At 31.5% G+C, this 15,387-nt stretch overlaps 1 protein-coding gene across 1 annotated transcript; it reads right to left on the bottom strand.

Moving 5' to 3' along the window:
• Window positions 1–9,285: 9,285 nt before the first annotated feature.
• On the bottom strand, window positions 9,286–15,183 carry LOC134692961 (putative ferric-chelate reductase 1). Its single transcript, XM_063553631.1, has 5 exons — window positions 15,139–15,183; window positions 12,608–12,830; window positions 12,018–12,145; window positions 10,152–10,246; window positions 9,286–9,768 (listed from the first exon to the last, which is right to left on the bottom strand). Exons 2-5 carry the CDS (start codon window positions 12,801–12,803, stop codon window positions 9,600–9,602), a joined length of 588 nt encoding a protein of 195 aa, XP_063409701.1. The 5' UTR covers window positions 12,804–12,830; window positions 15,139–15,183; the 3' UTR covers window positions 9,286–9,599.
• Between the last annotated feature and the right edge of the window lie 204 nt (window positions 15,184–15,387).

Below are 15,387 nucleotides of genomic sequence, written 5' to 3'. Positions count from 1 at the left end.
TTTTTATTATTCATTCATGTAAGTGTGTTTTGTCTTTTTTTTGGTAAAGTTAATGTCCAGGGGTCTGTATTACGAAACATTCCTAAAACCTGTCATATAATATATCTTAAGACATGTCCAATGATCCTCTTATAATACTGCAGCCAGAGTTCATGTTTTAAAACTTTACTGGTCCGGAGGAACACACACCTAAATTATATATCGATAGAAAGAGGAAAACGTGTACAATAAGAAAAGTTGGGTCGGAAAAATCCAGAGTGGTCACAATTTTGTGAAATTGTGGTCAAAGGTCAGACCTAAAAATATCAATATTTCAACCTCAAAGACTGAAAGGAGAAACATTCTTACTGTATGTTAATTCAATACAATGCTACAAGTTATAAGCATATGCTATAAACGATTTTGAAACAAAAAATTTGACTACTTATATGAAGAGCTGCTATTCCAAAATACCGTTGATTTTGAACCTTCTGATTTTTTCCATTTCTATAAACTGTCATATTGTTTATAGTGTTTCACTAGAGTATATTATAGAATTATTTTATAAACTATAAAACACCAGTTTATAAAATTATTTGAATATTTTTTCTACCTTTGAAAAAATCAAGCTTCAAGCCCTGAAACAGTGTTTTTAATTTTGCATCGTAAAGGTTGTGTATTTTGTGAAATTAGTATCTGGTTATAGAAATATCTATGGACATATCTTATACCTCGTCTCAAAGCTGTCTTCGGATGATTGTAGCTTGATAAGATAATAAATGAGAATACATTTGTTACTATTCTAAGACCCTCATTAAACACCTCTTTTGTATTCCTGACTTTGTGGCCATATTTAAGAGGGGCAGGATCTTTTTGGGACGTCGGGATCAGGTTTTTGAAGCTCTAGATGTCGGGATTGATCCTATCAGGATCCGGGGAAATTTTTTTTTAAATTTTGGATGTCAGGATGAATATTTCTTTCAGTTCGGGACCTCTGGATTTCATGCTTTTAGGCCCAGGATTTCGGATTCAGGAGACCCTCCCTATCCTCCTCTTTAAGAGATGTTCTAATTTAGAAATACTTTGTGACACTTAGGATTAAGATAAGTCATAAGACCATCCTAAGACATGTGTTAGTCCTAAGACAGCTTTTTTGAAACAGATGCATAGTTTTGATTATTTGTTGTTTCTTTTAATCAATTCATTCAACAAACATCATTCGGTATTCTAATCTGATGAATTATAATATAATGGTGAGTGTCCACTTTGAAGGCAATCCTAAAATACTTTCATTCTAGCTGACACTAAAAGACGTAAGAGGACAACAACATAACTATAGAGCTGACACCAGCCGATGGCCACCAATGTCTGCTTTCAAAGTAGAGGAAATATATATAAAACATCAAAACGACATTCACCTCATGCAATGATAGCTTACAATTTATCAAAAAAATAATAATTTGAGGTACAAATTTACACAAGTCATGCTGAAGATAAAAAATGTTCAAATGTAGATTCAAAGATATTTATAATGAAGCGTGGTCCAATGAAAACAATTTCAGCTCTCTCTTGCTTTTACAGAGCAATCATATGAGACATTACTCTAGTTTTGCATGTTTTAGAACGAGGTGGAGGAGTATTACAAAAATGTTAAAGAATTGTTCTAAACAATTTCAGATGAATTTAGTTACCAGTATCAAGTGTATTGTCATTTAGGAATTTCAAAGATAATGTATGCTTTTGGTAAATAAAAGAGAAAAGAAATATATGCTTTAAGTAAATTGTGTCACACTGATGTAAGCCATGGTGGACTGCATAAAACATAAAATAACATGAAAACACATAATACCAACATAAGTCATGAAGCATGCATTTCTGAAACTTTGTGATCATTTTCCTGTAAAGAAAAAAACATGCTATGGACTATTAATTGTTGTTCATAATCATTAATAAATTTAGATGTCTATTTTACTCTTCATCTTTTAAATAAGCTTTGGATTTCAACTATTTTGGCCACGAACATCACTGAAGAGACATGTTTTGTCGAAATGCGCATCTGGTGCAAGAAAATTGGTACCGTTAATTTTATTACTCTAATTACATTTATCTTAATTTTGTACAAGTTAAAACCATTTTTAAGCAATATTTTGTACATGTTATAACTTGTATTTTTGTACTATACAAGTTATAACATGTACACTATGTTTGTACATGTAATAACCTGTACAAAATCCCAAAATGTACACGACATATATATATCTTCATTATGTCAAACCTTTGCAATTGTAATGGTATACCGATACTACATGACATCAACGCATACAGACATAAATACACAGATCAAAATATTTACACCGTTTACAATTATATATCAAAATAGTTATAATAATTTAATGTCTTTGAACATGCATACAAGTTTGAAAACAATTTTTATTTAAACTGATCTTGAAGTGATTAAATCATCGTTCTTTTTTTTAAACAAAATGTAACAAATTACATGCTTGAGATAACAGCACCAAAAATGATCCCGTTTGAAATTCATAAAAAAAATAACATTTAACATGATTTAACCAACTAAAATTTAAATCAGTTTTATTTGAAATCCTATTCTTAAGTTTACAAATGGTAGCTGCTGATTGAGTCGGTTAACAAAATTCTTATTTCATTCAAAGTAATAATCATAAAATGTAATATCTAAATTGTTAGGATATTGCACAAGTTCACCATAAAGGTGGATTATATTTAGCAATCCAGCGATTAGCACAGTATTGTCTGCATATAGAGTTGCAACATGTTTAACATACATATCTCTTATTTTTTTCTAGTACATGTTGAAAGTGTTCTCACCAACTAAGTTTCGTTGATGTTTTTTTTTATAAAGATGTAAGAATAGTTATCAAAGGTACCAGGATTATAATTTAGTACGCTAGACGCGCGTTTCGTCCATATGAAGGCTCATAAGATCATATCGAAAGATATATATAAAGCCAAACAAGAACAAAGTTGATGAGCATTAAAAATCCAAAATTCCAAAAAGTTGTGTCAAATACGTCTAAGGTAATTTATGCCTGGGACATGTGGGATTTTCGAAAAATTTTCAGGAAGTTTATAAAAATTACCTCATTATTGATATTCATGTCAACGCCGAAGTGTTGACTACCGGGATGGTGATACCCTCGGGGACGAAACGTCCACCAGCAGTTGCATTGACCCAGTGGTGTAAATAGTTATGAAAGGTACCAGGATTATGATTAAGTACTTCAGACGCGCGTTTCGTTTACATAAGACTCATCAGTGACGCTCATATCGAAATATTTATGAAGTGAAAATTTAGAAATTGAGAACATAGAAATATTTACTCCTAAATCCAAATTGATTTTCATCGGAATTTTTTTTATAACCGTTGGCATAAAATGGAAGTGAAAATGTCTCCAACATAATATTTCATTGGATCAAATTTGTTTCCCATATTCTTTCTTATAAAATGGTTCATCTTTCAAAACTCTGGAGTAATCCCAATCATGTATGCCTTTCACATGTTTAATAGATTAGACGCGTTGAGTTTCCTGTTTTGAATAATTTTATCCTAATTTTTTTGGAGGGCCTCTTGTATAATTTGTCATTTATTTGTATTGTAGTCCTGTCATTTTATGTTATATTTAACATTGCCATAAAAACCGGAGGATTGGCTAGCCACAAAACAAAGTTCTGCCAACCATTTTTTCTTAAAATGTCCTGTACTAAGTCAGGAAAATGACCATTGTTATATTATAAGTGGCTCCTGTGCGTGTTTAGTGGTTGTGTCGTTGTTCTCCTCTTATACTTGATGTGTTTCCCTCAGTTTCAGTTTGTAAACCGGACTTATTTTTTTCCATCGATTTATGAATTTCGAACAGAGGTATACTACTAATGACATTAATTAAAGCTTGCTGTTCGATGTGTGCCAAGACTCCTTGTTAGATACCTATAATGGTTAAGATTTACAAATTGTGACTTAGATGGAGAGTTGACATTATCTTTTTATATCTTTGACTTAGTAATGACCTGTTATGTTCTTTTGTATCTTTTGAGATCTCATAGTCGTTTTGTTCCAAGAAAAACAAGAATGTTCCAATGTACACTAATGCCCCATCCGTACTATCATTTCCTATGTTCAGTGGACCATGAAAATGGGATAAAATCTCTAATATGGCATTACAAATAAAAAGATCATATCATAGGCAACCTGTTTACTAAGTTTCAAGTTTATCTAACTTCAACTTCACCAAAATCTACCTTGACCAAAAACTTTAACCAAAAACTTTAACCTGAACTTCACACTATCATTTCTATGTTCAGTTGTTTTGACTCCATCAACCAAAACCTTTAATCTAGAGCGGGACGAATGGACGGACGCATCGACCAGAAAACATAATGCCCATAAATGGGGCATATAAATTATATCATGTAGATGATACAAGTGCATTTGAGGTTGCTTATAGTAAACATTTCATGTGATAACTAGTACCCCATGACTTTTTTTTTTAAGGTTTATAAGTTTTGAAATGTTAATGTATAAGGGATTTTAAAGGGAAAAATATTGCTGTGTCTAAAAGATTCTCTATGTCATGTATGTCGGTTTATTTTGACTATATATATTATATATAAACATATGATAATCAATTCAACTTGTTCTCAGCAATAACAATAAAAATTTATTTTCAAAATAATCTATGGCGACTTGATCATTTACTTGTTGACATATCCCGAGATAATTCAGTCCTATATGATTTTCCCATTGATAGTATTTCATCCCCCAACTAATTTAGTCATGAATAAATCATAAGCATGTAAAGATTGGTTCTGCTAACAATAGATAATTTCAAAATTTTTCTAAGGGTTAGTGTTTACTTATTTATTAACGAGATGAATATTGTGAACACTAATGATAAGGTTAATGATCTTCTAATTTATAGTTTTTGGCTGCTTTATGTTTGACAGGGAGATGAAAAAAAAAAATTCCAAATAACCATCACACACAGTGACGTCATAGACCCGTCAATGAATATTAACAGCTAAACAAAAAAGTCCTTGTAATATTTGTTTGAGGCACCAGAAATGAAATAACAGAAAATGTATTTCACTTCAAAAAAACATCTCGTCCGTTTTCAAAAATAAAAAATAGGAAGGTACCTAGACATTGTTGATAAGATAAACTATTCTAAGTCAACTTTACAAATAATAGACGATGGTCTATCAGTATATATTCTACTTTGAATTTTTGAAATACTAAGGCTTTTCCTATTCTGGAATGGTTTACCTTAGCTGTATTTGGCAAAACTTTTTGGAATTTTTGGTCCATAATGCTCTTCAACTTCATACTTAAATTCATTTTGCCTTTAAAATTTTTTTTTGATTCGAGCGTCACAGATGAGTCTTCCGTAGACGAAACGCGCCTTGGCGTTAACATTAAATTTTAAGCCTGGTATCTATGATGACTTTATTTCTAAATATTCTGATGTTCTTATTATATCAATTACGTGTTTATTTATTCTTGTATTTGTCATTTTGAATATTAAATCTACTGTTCAGTCAACTTTTCAATTTCAATTTGACGTGGCTGGGAGCTTATACTCCCGTTAATGTATATGTTGTGTGCTATGGTTAATTTTTGTATATCTGTCTTTAACGTTTGCGTAAGTGCTTTGTCTTGATGCCTTGTGTTTCTTTGTTACACATCACTTTGTTTTAATTGTGATTAAGATTATATCACAATATGTTGACTGTTGTACCCCTATTGTGAATTTTTTATCTATCATTATTATGTCGGTTTGTTGTTGTCAATTTAAGTTAGATGATTAGCTAGCTATAAACCCAGGTTAAATTTACAGTTTTTGTTTACATGAGACAATTTGTGTACACAATGAGGAACTAACAGTTGCTCTTTTTTGTTATGTGTTTAAGCGTTTGATTTTGCCATTTGATACAATGTAAGAGACTTTCCGTTTTGAATTTTACTCCGAGTTCGGTTTGTTTGTGATGATATTTTTTGGAACTTATATTATACAGATACACTTTTGTCACAAATCGGTACATTGCAAACAAGAATTGATTTCTCTGAAGATGACAAAAGCAGATTTTTTTCAAGATACAGACTTAAAAAAGGTGATTTTCATAACGAAACTAAGTAGAATTTAGAATAAAATTAGAACAATATTCTATAGACAAGTATAGGTTCATGTTGCCTATCTAAACGCAATTATCGCGATTCGGCATTCAAATACACGTGTCTCGTCACAGCTGTCAAGACTTTCAAGGGGTTTATGACAAATATATTATAGTATTTAACCTTTAGTTAACCACAGTAGTATACCGCTTTTCGATAATTCATAAATCGATAGAGAAAAAACAAATCTGAGTTACAAACTAAAACTAAAAACTACGACACAAAAGAAATACAATATCAAAATGTAACGCACACAGAAACGAACTATAATATAACGATGGCCATTTCCCTGACCTGGGCAGATAAAAATGGTGGGTTGAATCTGATTTGGTGCAAGCCAAACCTCCCGCTTTAATAACAACGTAAATTAAAACATTAAAAATGACAGCATTTCATGACAGGACTATAATACAAATTAATTGGCGAAAAGATTAGGATTATATAAAATAGATTGTTCGAAGTTTAAAGATATCAGTTATATACAAAGACCAATCAATATAAGCTATACTTATAATTCTGAATACCATTTTCATAAAAAAATCTTTTCCCATGATATACTTCTGTTTGGATCCCTGAAAAATGCATTCTTTTTATAAGACGAACAAAATAATGTACAACCTACCCAACAATTCCAAAAGGAAACACTTTATGTTAGAAAATACAACAACAAGGTGTTTCATTCAAACCAATAGTTACCATACTGCGAAAAATCCGTGACTCCTCCAAAAAATAAATGAAAAAATAAATAGAAAGTCAATGATTCCTCAAATAACTTGATTATCTGAGTTAATAAATATATGTCCAAACGAACCCCTTCCCTTTGAAGTTTGATTTGGCAAAATTAGACTATTTACCGGATTTGTTATCCCATTAGCAACACGATTTATGAGTATGACTGCCCCCTTTGTATCTTTCGTCTCTCTTTAAAAAGAATTATTAAATTCAACAAAGTTAAACTCTGCCTGCGTTAGTTATTCACATAATATATAATATTTTCATTACAGAGACTATGCTTTTACACATCGTTATTGGTCATTGTTACGGGTTACATAAAACTCTTTTATATTTTTTGGAGAATCACTAACAAATATGTTGTAAACGAAACGCACGTCTGTAACAAATACAAAATTTCAATCCCGGTTTCTTTGATAAGTTTTTGTACCACATTTAGAACCACATGTGATCATACTTTCGCTTTGAATTATTCATCAATAATGTTTTGTGAACAATATTTTATAATGTCTGTCTTTGTTTTAGTTGAAAATATTTTTTGTTCTGAGTACTAATGCTTATTGACCTCCAAATGTTTCTCTTCCAATGCTTTGATGTCGATAAGATATAAAGGATTCGATATCAGAAATATTATTCACATAAAAAATAGACCAAATGGTACAGAAATTTTGAGTTTGCTATTCTTCGACACTGGAAATGACATTATTTTCTCTTTTGCATACAAAAAGTTTCGAAAAATATGTATGGCATCAGTGTGAGATAAGATAGTTTCTTACATTTAAACTACTAACTTCTGTCAAATAACTGATAATAAATTAAATCAGTTTGGATTGAGAAACCTTCAATAGTTCTGCTCTGAACCATGTTTTTATATTTTGATTTTTTGTCAGAGGTCGCGTTTTTTCTAAAATCTTTTTTGTCTATAGGTAGGATGAGTAGCGGTACAACAACGAAAACAAGGACTTTTTAAGGGATTATACGCGAAAAAAACAAAAAACATTTAGAGCCATTTTCCAACTCAAATTTATAAATAAATCAATCAATATATCGGATTCTGTGGGTTATTAAATTCATGTAGTACTGCTATTACAAGGTTATTAGAAGTTATATGACCTTAAGGTATTATCTACCAACCTTGCCGAATTTACTTTACGAAAGGATAAAATACGTCAGATATAACAAAACAACACTGACGAAGTTTCTAATTTTATGCTGGTAAATAAACAGTTGGGATATAAATAGTTTGTTAGATCCTAACTGTCTCGAACACTGGAAAAAGAAATGTATCATTTGACGGTTTAAAATATGCATTTTATTTTTTTAAGGACTCCGTCACAAGTTAATTCACCGTTATAAAATACCCTTTTCATAGATGATAATGGATATGTTCCTAATGTCATAACTACAGACCTGTGCCTTTTTTGAATGCGAACTACCGAATTATACTTATTGCAAAGTTTGTGCTAACATCAGTAACACGACGGGTGGCACACATGGAGCAGGCTCTACTTACCCTTCCGGAACACATATAGTCACTCCAGTTTTTAGTGGAGTGCAATTTCTATGTCATACTGTTTGTCTTTTTTTACTTCTTAACCTTGCGTTGTCATTTATTTTTGGCTGACGAGTTTAAATGAATCTTTTGCACCTCTTAAACATAACCAAGTAATACAAAAAAAGCAATACAATTTGTGTTATCTGTTCCATCGAGTCAACTCCTCTTTTTATTGAGCATCACTGATAAATTTATGTAGACGAAACGCTCGTCTGGCGTATAAAAAATTTCAAAATTCTATGTTGGCTAGAGGTATAGGGGGAGGGTTGAGACCGCATAAACATGTTTAACCCAACCGCATTTTTCGCCTGTCCCAAGTCAGGAGCCTCTGACCTTTTTTGTCTTGTATTATTTTAATTTTAGTTTCTTGTGAACAATTTGGAAATTAGTATGGCGTTCATTATCACTGAACTAGTAAATATTTGTTAAGGGGCCAGCTGAAGGACGCCTTCGGGTGCAGGAATTTCTCGCTACATTGAAGACCTGTTGGTGACCTTCTGCTGGTTTTTTTTCTACGGTCGGGTTGTTGTTTCTTTGACACATTTCCCATTTCCATACGCAATTTTAATCTGTAATGAGTTTATTTACAACCACTGGGTCGATGCCACTGCTTGAGGAGTATGTTTTCCTCGAGGTATCACCAGCAAGAAACAACACTTCTCTGTTGACATGAATTACCATTAATATGGTCATCATTATAAATTAACATTGAATTTTGAACTTTGAATTTCTAAAATAATAAGACTTTTTTCTACATCAGGAAAAGATAACCTTAGCTGGTCTTTGTCAAAAATTTTTGTATTTTTTTTTTACCTCAATGCTTTTCAACTTCGTATTTAATTTGAACTTTTAATTTTTCAATTATTCCAGCATCACTGATTAGTCTTGTTTTGCCGAATCGCGAGATTTGACTATATACAAACTTTTAATCCTGGTATATATCTATTATGAGTTTATTTTAACAAAAGTTCAAATTAGTCAATGAACATTATCATATTTAAGCATTCGAATTAAATGATAATATGTTTAAAAGTAGTACAATAAAGGAAAATATGTTGTCTTTTTTCTCAGTAAACTAATATAATTATAATATTATGAATTCTTAAGTTACAACTGCGCTAACAGTATTCAAAACATTAAGTGAAATTTGTTAATATTGGAAAGATAGACGACAACAAAAGTAACTGCAACTACATGGGGCAAGATTGTAGGAGAAGCACCGGTACTCGCCATGTCAATAATTGTTTCCGAAGGAATCTTCACCCAGAAAGTGTTTTTAGACTCCACAGCTGTTGCGCTGAAATCAGAGAAACAAATAATTATCGATATAATTACTTCTGTTTATATAATATTTTCTCTGTTCATTTTCTATGATAAATTACCGAAATGTTTCTTTGCTTTCATCGCAAATGGTGAAATGATAAAATGATGAAAAACTTAAATAAAAGTTGAATCAGAAATTTTATGTCCTTTTAAAGTTTTTAAACTACTAGTATTCTATAAAGTAGAAAATATTGCTAAAAAAATCATCACTTCAAACCATCTGACTATAATTATAAGACATATGTTTTTGTTGTCAACCGTACTATGTTGACCCCTTAAAGATATTTTCTGTAGTCATAGTATGTTGATCGGGTATTAAACCCACATCTTATTATCTATATTCATGATTACGCTTACAAAATTGTTATATTCCCTCTAGAGTTTGCCGGAGCAGTGAAGTTAAAAGTTACACTGTCTTTTCCCGAAGCTTCTGTATGTGTAACAGCATCAGTCTAAAATATAAAAATGCGGTAGTTTAATATCCATTGAGCATCATTCGGAACATTAACGAATATATACCAATTTTAAAAATAAAAAAATATAGTATGAATACAAACGAGACCACTATACATTATAGTCTGAATTACGTCGATGTTAGATGCCCTGGTATCGTTTTGAATATAGAAGGGCAACAGTAAGTAGTATAGCGGTGTTCAAAAGTCATCAATCGATAGAGAGAAAACAAATCCCGATAACAACCTAAAACCGACAGAAACACATCATTATAAGAGGAAAATAACAGGTAACACTGAACTGCAACAAAAACAGACGCCAAAATACATATCAACTAACTATTTGATAACAACGGCCACATGCCTGAGTTTGTAGAGGATTATTTGAAAACATTTAGAGGTTTTAACCTGGATTTGTGAAATTGATAAATCGACAAAAAGAAATAATTCACTATGCCTTTCAACATGAAAATGATAGAATACACTATAAATTTATTACTTTGGGATATTATAGGGCATATGTTAATAGTGAACAAAAGGGTAAAACAGGCTACACATATGAATAAGTCTTAGTGATCAGTATGCTGGTTTTCTTATCCATAACACATGTGTTGAATTTGGAAGTAGACATTTTCAATTAATTGTCGGCATTGATATAGAAACGAACTGTGCGTCTCTCCTTGCCAACTTCTTCATTTTCAAATGAATCGTAGTTCCTTCAGACACTTGTCAAAAAAAGAAGATGAAAAAGCCAGATTATTAAATTCTGATTTCAGATACTTATTTATTTATTTTCGCGACTTCCGCCAGTACAAAAATTACGCAAAAATAAATTGTCGCGAATATGTTAAACTGAAATCTTTCATTCTTAAACTATACAAAGAAAACCAAAAAATCGCCAAATTTAATAGGCGCGAAATTCACACTAAATGGCATAACGGGAAAAAAAGTATCCGCGAAAATAAGTTGGATTACAATATATTGATGATGGTCTTTGTATAAACAATCCGAACTTTTCAATTTGGGTTCCATTTATATATATACCACCCACCAAGAAACTAAAGAAGCAACGGCCACAGCTTCCTCCGTCTAATTTCTAGACTTATCCTACGAATTTCAGTCATTTCAGTACCAAAACCTATGACAAACGAGACGATTTTAAAGATGTGGTATGAGTACCAATGAGACAAACTCTCCATCCAAAAAAACATTAATTAATTTTATAAAAGTAAACAATTATAGGTCAAGGTACGGCCCTCAATACAGAGCCTTGGCTCACACCGAACAACAAGCTATAAAGGCCCCTACATTACTAGTGTTAAATCATTCAAACAGGAAAACCAACGGTCTAATCTATATAAATAAAACAAGAAATAAGTATGAAACTAATGTATGTTTTGTTCATGCATCGTTGTTAATACTATTGAATTTGTTGCGACTGTCAAACAAGTGAGAGGTTTAGTGCTATAAAACCAGGTTTATACTACCATTTTATAAACTTGAAAATATCTGTTCCAAGTCAGGAAAATGACATTTGTTTTCTATAAGTCTGATGGTTTTTTTTCTTTCATTTTAATTTTCCCATTTGATTCGTGACTTTCCTTTTTGAAGAATTTTCCACGGAGTTCCATATATTTGTGTTTTCACTTTTTATGGCTTTTTAAACCTCTTACGTATCACAATGTTAAATAATATCGCTTAGATGACAATACTACGTGACAGAAATACAGGACAAAAACACGCAATAACAATGAGGTAACACTTCACTTACCGGATTATCACACTGTAGGAATTTAGAATTCGGTATCAGTGCAAAGCCTGGAATTTTTGTTCCATCCTGATTTCTGGCTTGAATTAAATATCCTTTGAACTGGTTTGTTGAGTTTTTCGATAAGGTTACTATGAAAGAAGATAAACTTTAACTGATGAAAGTAAACCATAAAAGACTCTCTATGATTTACTATGCGAATACAATAAAATTTGGGAATTTGATCTACCGCTAATTTATGACAAAATATTGACGTAGGGCATTATATAAGCTTTGTCTAAAAATTATACATTGATGTTAATGTTGGACTATAGATGCTATGTTTACCTATCATTCCATATTTTCAAAGTAGTCTCAATATACTATGCGAATACTGAACCGAAAAAACTGTGATAAACAATATGAGTGTCTTTTGACTTTTCTAAAATATGTGGTACAATATTGCGCTTTGGTTGAATTTCTATACTCCTACATTCAAAGAGTTCGACGCCCATTATTCGACAAAAATAGTCAGAGATATGTTAGATAGACAGTTTTAATCAAAAAGATAGTTTTATCTGACTAAGTTGATATTTTTGTTGTAGATCAAATACCTGCAATTACATCACTCCCATTGTAACTAGTTTTGTCCAAAGTTATTTGGAATGGGAAAGTTCCAGTCTGGGGGCTAGCCTGGTGTAATGGAACCATAGTTTTGCAGGAACTATCCAAAGCACCTTGTGATGTTCCATGTACAACTTTGTAACAACATGCAAACAATAGGAGTAGGTGTTCGATTATTACTGCCATTGTGCTTGAACACTGTTTATATATGTTCTGTAAAAGAAAGTGTTTTAAATGGATGCTTTTCTACAGTTAAAGTCATAAGAAACCTCAAATAAAAAATAATGATGCATATGTTTTTTATAACTTTTAGTTTTCATTATACAACTTATGTACATATACTTTTTTCTGAGGAAAATTCTTTAATTTGTCCACATTTAGAAGAAGTTTACTCATTTAGCTTCCAGGAAGCAATTCGCCGAAATATTTTCCGTATGCATAGTGACCTGAGCGTAACCCTCCTCGTGGAAATCCGGTGATCGCAATACGCACGGATCTGTCATTAAAATAACAATTATCTGATTGTACATGTTAAACACGTGCTCAATTCCAATGCTTTTTGTTATTTGTTTACTATATAATGTGACAATCGGTAAACTTCGGTTTAATCATGGCATTTAATGAGCAGCTATATTTGTTAAATCATAACAGACAGAATGAAAAAATATTGACGATTATACCATATATTTGCGTAAAAAATGATAAAATCGTGCACGAAGGATTAAGTTTGGGATATATACATGCATTGGTTCAAGAACTGGATAAACATTATTTTTCACCTCTCACTCGTTTCATATGACTTTAAGTATGAGCTTTATGGAATGAAAATTAAGGACACATAAATTGAAACATGAGACAGTAACAATGACGTCAAATCCAAAATTCCCCGAAAAAATCAAAAGCCGTTTTAGATATTTTATAAAAATCAATAAAAATATTCTCTGGGATATTGTAAAATCTCTAATTACTAGGAGCCTGATTAAACCATACAAATTACCAAATTTTGTCTATAAAAGACAGCGGCGCTAATATATATATCAATTCTGTGTACCGTTTATTAGTTCATCTAATGTTAGAACGACATATTGTTTTTGTTTTGTGCTGCAGTTCATTTCATGCATGATTTGCTTCATGTATACTCCTCGTTCAACTTCTATTTTCATTGACGAGAGCCCCAAAGTTAACTGTAGTATTTTCAAAAAGGAGTACCTGCAGTGCAGTGATGTGTAATAAAACTCTACATTTAAATAGACATTCTTTTATAGATATTAAAGGATTACGTGTCAGATATAGGGATGAAATATTAATGCATGCATACAGAGATTGTAGTTACTTGCATTAGACTAAATGGTAATTATTGCTGTTAATGGTTGTTACAAATAGTGATGACCAAATATATGCACATCATCTTAAATTAAAAAAGTACAAATACATTACTGTCGGATAAATAAAGGCAACAGTAGTATACCGCTGTTCGAACCTCATAGATCGATAGAAAAAACAGATCTAGTAGAGAAACGCATTAATTATAAGAGACCAACGAGAACAACGACACAACATTAAAATGTAACACACACAGAAACGGACTTATCATTACACAAAATCCGATGTGAATAACAAATATGACAAGAAAAAAGTATCGTTCACATTAATATATAAGAGGAAAACAGGTGGGATAAACCTTGTTGTGTGGCATGCCAAACCTCCCGCTTAAATGGCAATATTAAATATAACCTTAAAATGCCAACCTAACATTACAAGACTTAAATACAAATAAATAGGAGAACATATTGGACAAAGAAACACAGAAATAGTATATCTAACAGAAAGCACCAGGTTTTAAATTTAATACGACAGAAGTGCGTTTCATCAACAAGACTTAATAGTGTCGCTCAGATACAAAAGTTTGAAAGCCAAAGCTAGTACAAAGTTGAACAGTCGAAATGTGCAATTGGTGCATTAAAAGTGTTATTCTACTGAACAATGATAGGACAGAGTCTCGAATGAGGACTAATTAAGCATTTGATGGTGTATCCAATCAATATATATTATTTGTTAGTGTCATACTAATATACTCAGCTTTGTCATAAGACCAACACGGAAAACAAATATCTTTGAAATTAAAACTTACAAACTAACAGTTCGGAGAAGACATGCTCACTATCATTGGCGCTGTTTATTTTCTTCGAGCCGCTTTGCATCGCGAAGAAGAAGGGATAAAATCCAAGTAAAATTGAATTTCCTTCAGTTTTAGTTTGTAACCAGGAATAGATTCTTTGTATCGATTTTCGATGAGTTTCGAACAGCGGTATACTTTTGCATTTATTGCTTGAACGGTCTGCTGAAGGTACATTCGATCGAGTCTAATTCTGAAAGACTGACAATTGTTTTAAAATCCGGGTGAAACATTCTGAGCATACAAGGTTATGTAATTTTCATCAAACAGAACAATAAGCCATATGAATTTTTATAAAAATTGTTCTCCGTCGAAAATCACTTATATTTAACTTAAAGGTCTTACCGTGTTCTTGATTTCCACTAGAATAACATGCAAAAATATATAATATGTGAGTTAGTGCGTGTACAATGACTATATATTTTTTTCCTACGTAATATAGTCTTCTTCCGCATATATACACATGGAAAAAAGTATTGCAACACCAAATTGATATTCAAATAAAAACAATGCTTTCATTTTTTTTGGTTCAATAATTTGTTGAAATAGAATAAGCTAAACATCATTCAAATATCACCTGAAGTTAATAAATAC

This window comes from Mytilus trossulus, chromosome 12 (assembly GCF_036588685.1).
Source record: "Mytilus trossulus isolate FHL-02 chromosome 12, PNRI_Mtr1.1.1.hap1, whole genome shotgun sequence".
NCBI lineage: Eukaryota > Metazoa > Mollusca > Bivalvia > Mytilida > Mytilidae > Mytilus > Mytilus trossulus.
Note: the sequence above shows the minus strand (reverse complement) of the source record. Positions and strands in the feature narration are given on the sequence as shown.

Excerpts from the sequence above, each read along its gene's own strand:
- LOC134692961 (XM_063553631.1), bottom strand. The coding sequence starts at position 12,803 with ATGGCAGTAATAATCGAACACCTACTCCTATTGTTTGCATGTTGTTAC. Across the intron at positions 12,146-12,607 it reads TGGGAGTGATGTAATTGCAG|TAACCTTATCGAAAAACTCA; the intron begins GTATTTGATCTA and ends CTTCTTTCATAG. Across the intron at positions 10,247-12,017 it reads TCCTACAGTGTGATAATCCG|ACTGATGCTGTTACACATAC; the intron begins GTAAGTGAAGTG and ends TTTATATTTTAG.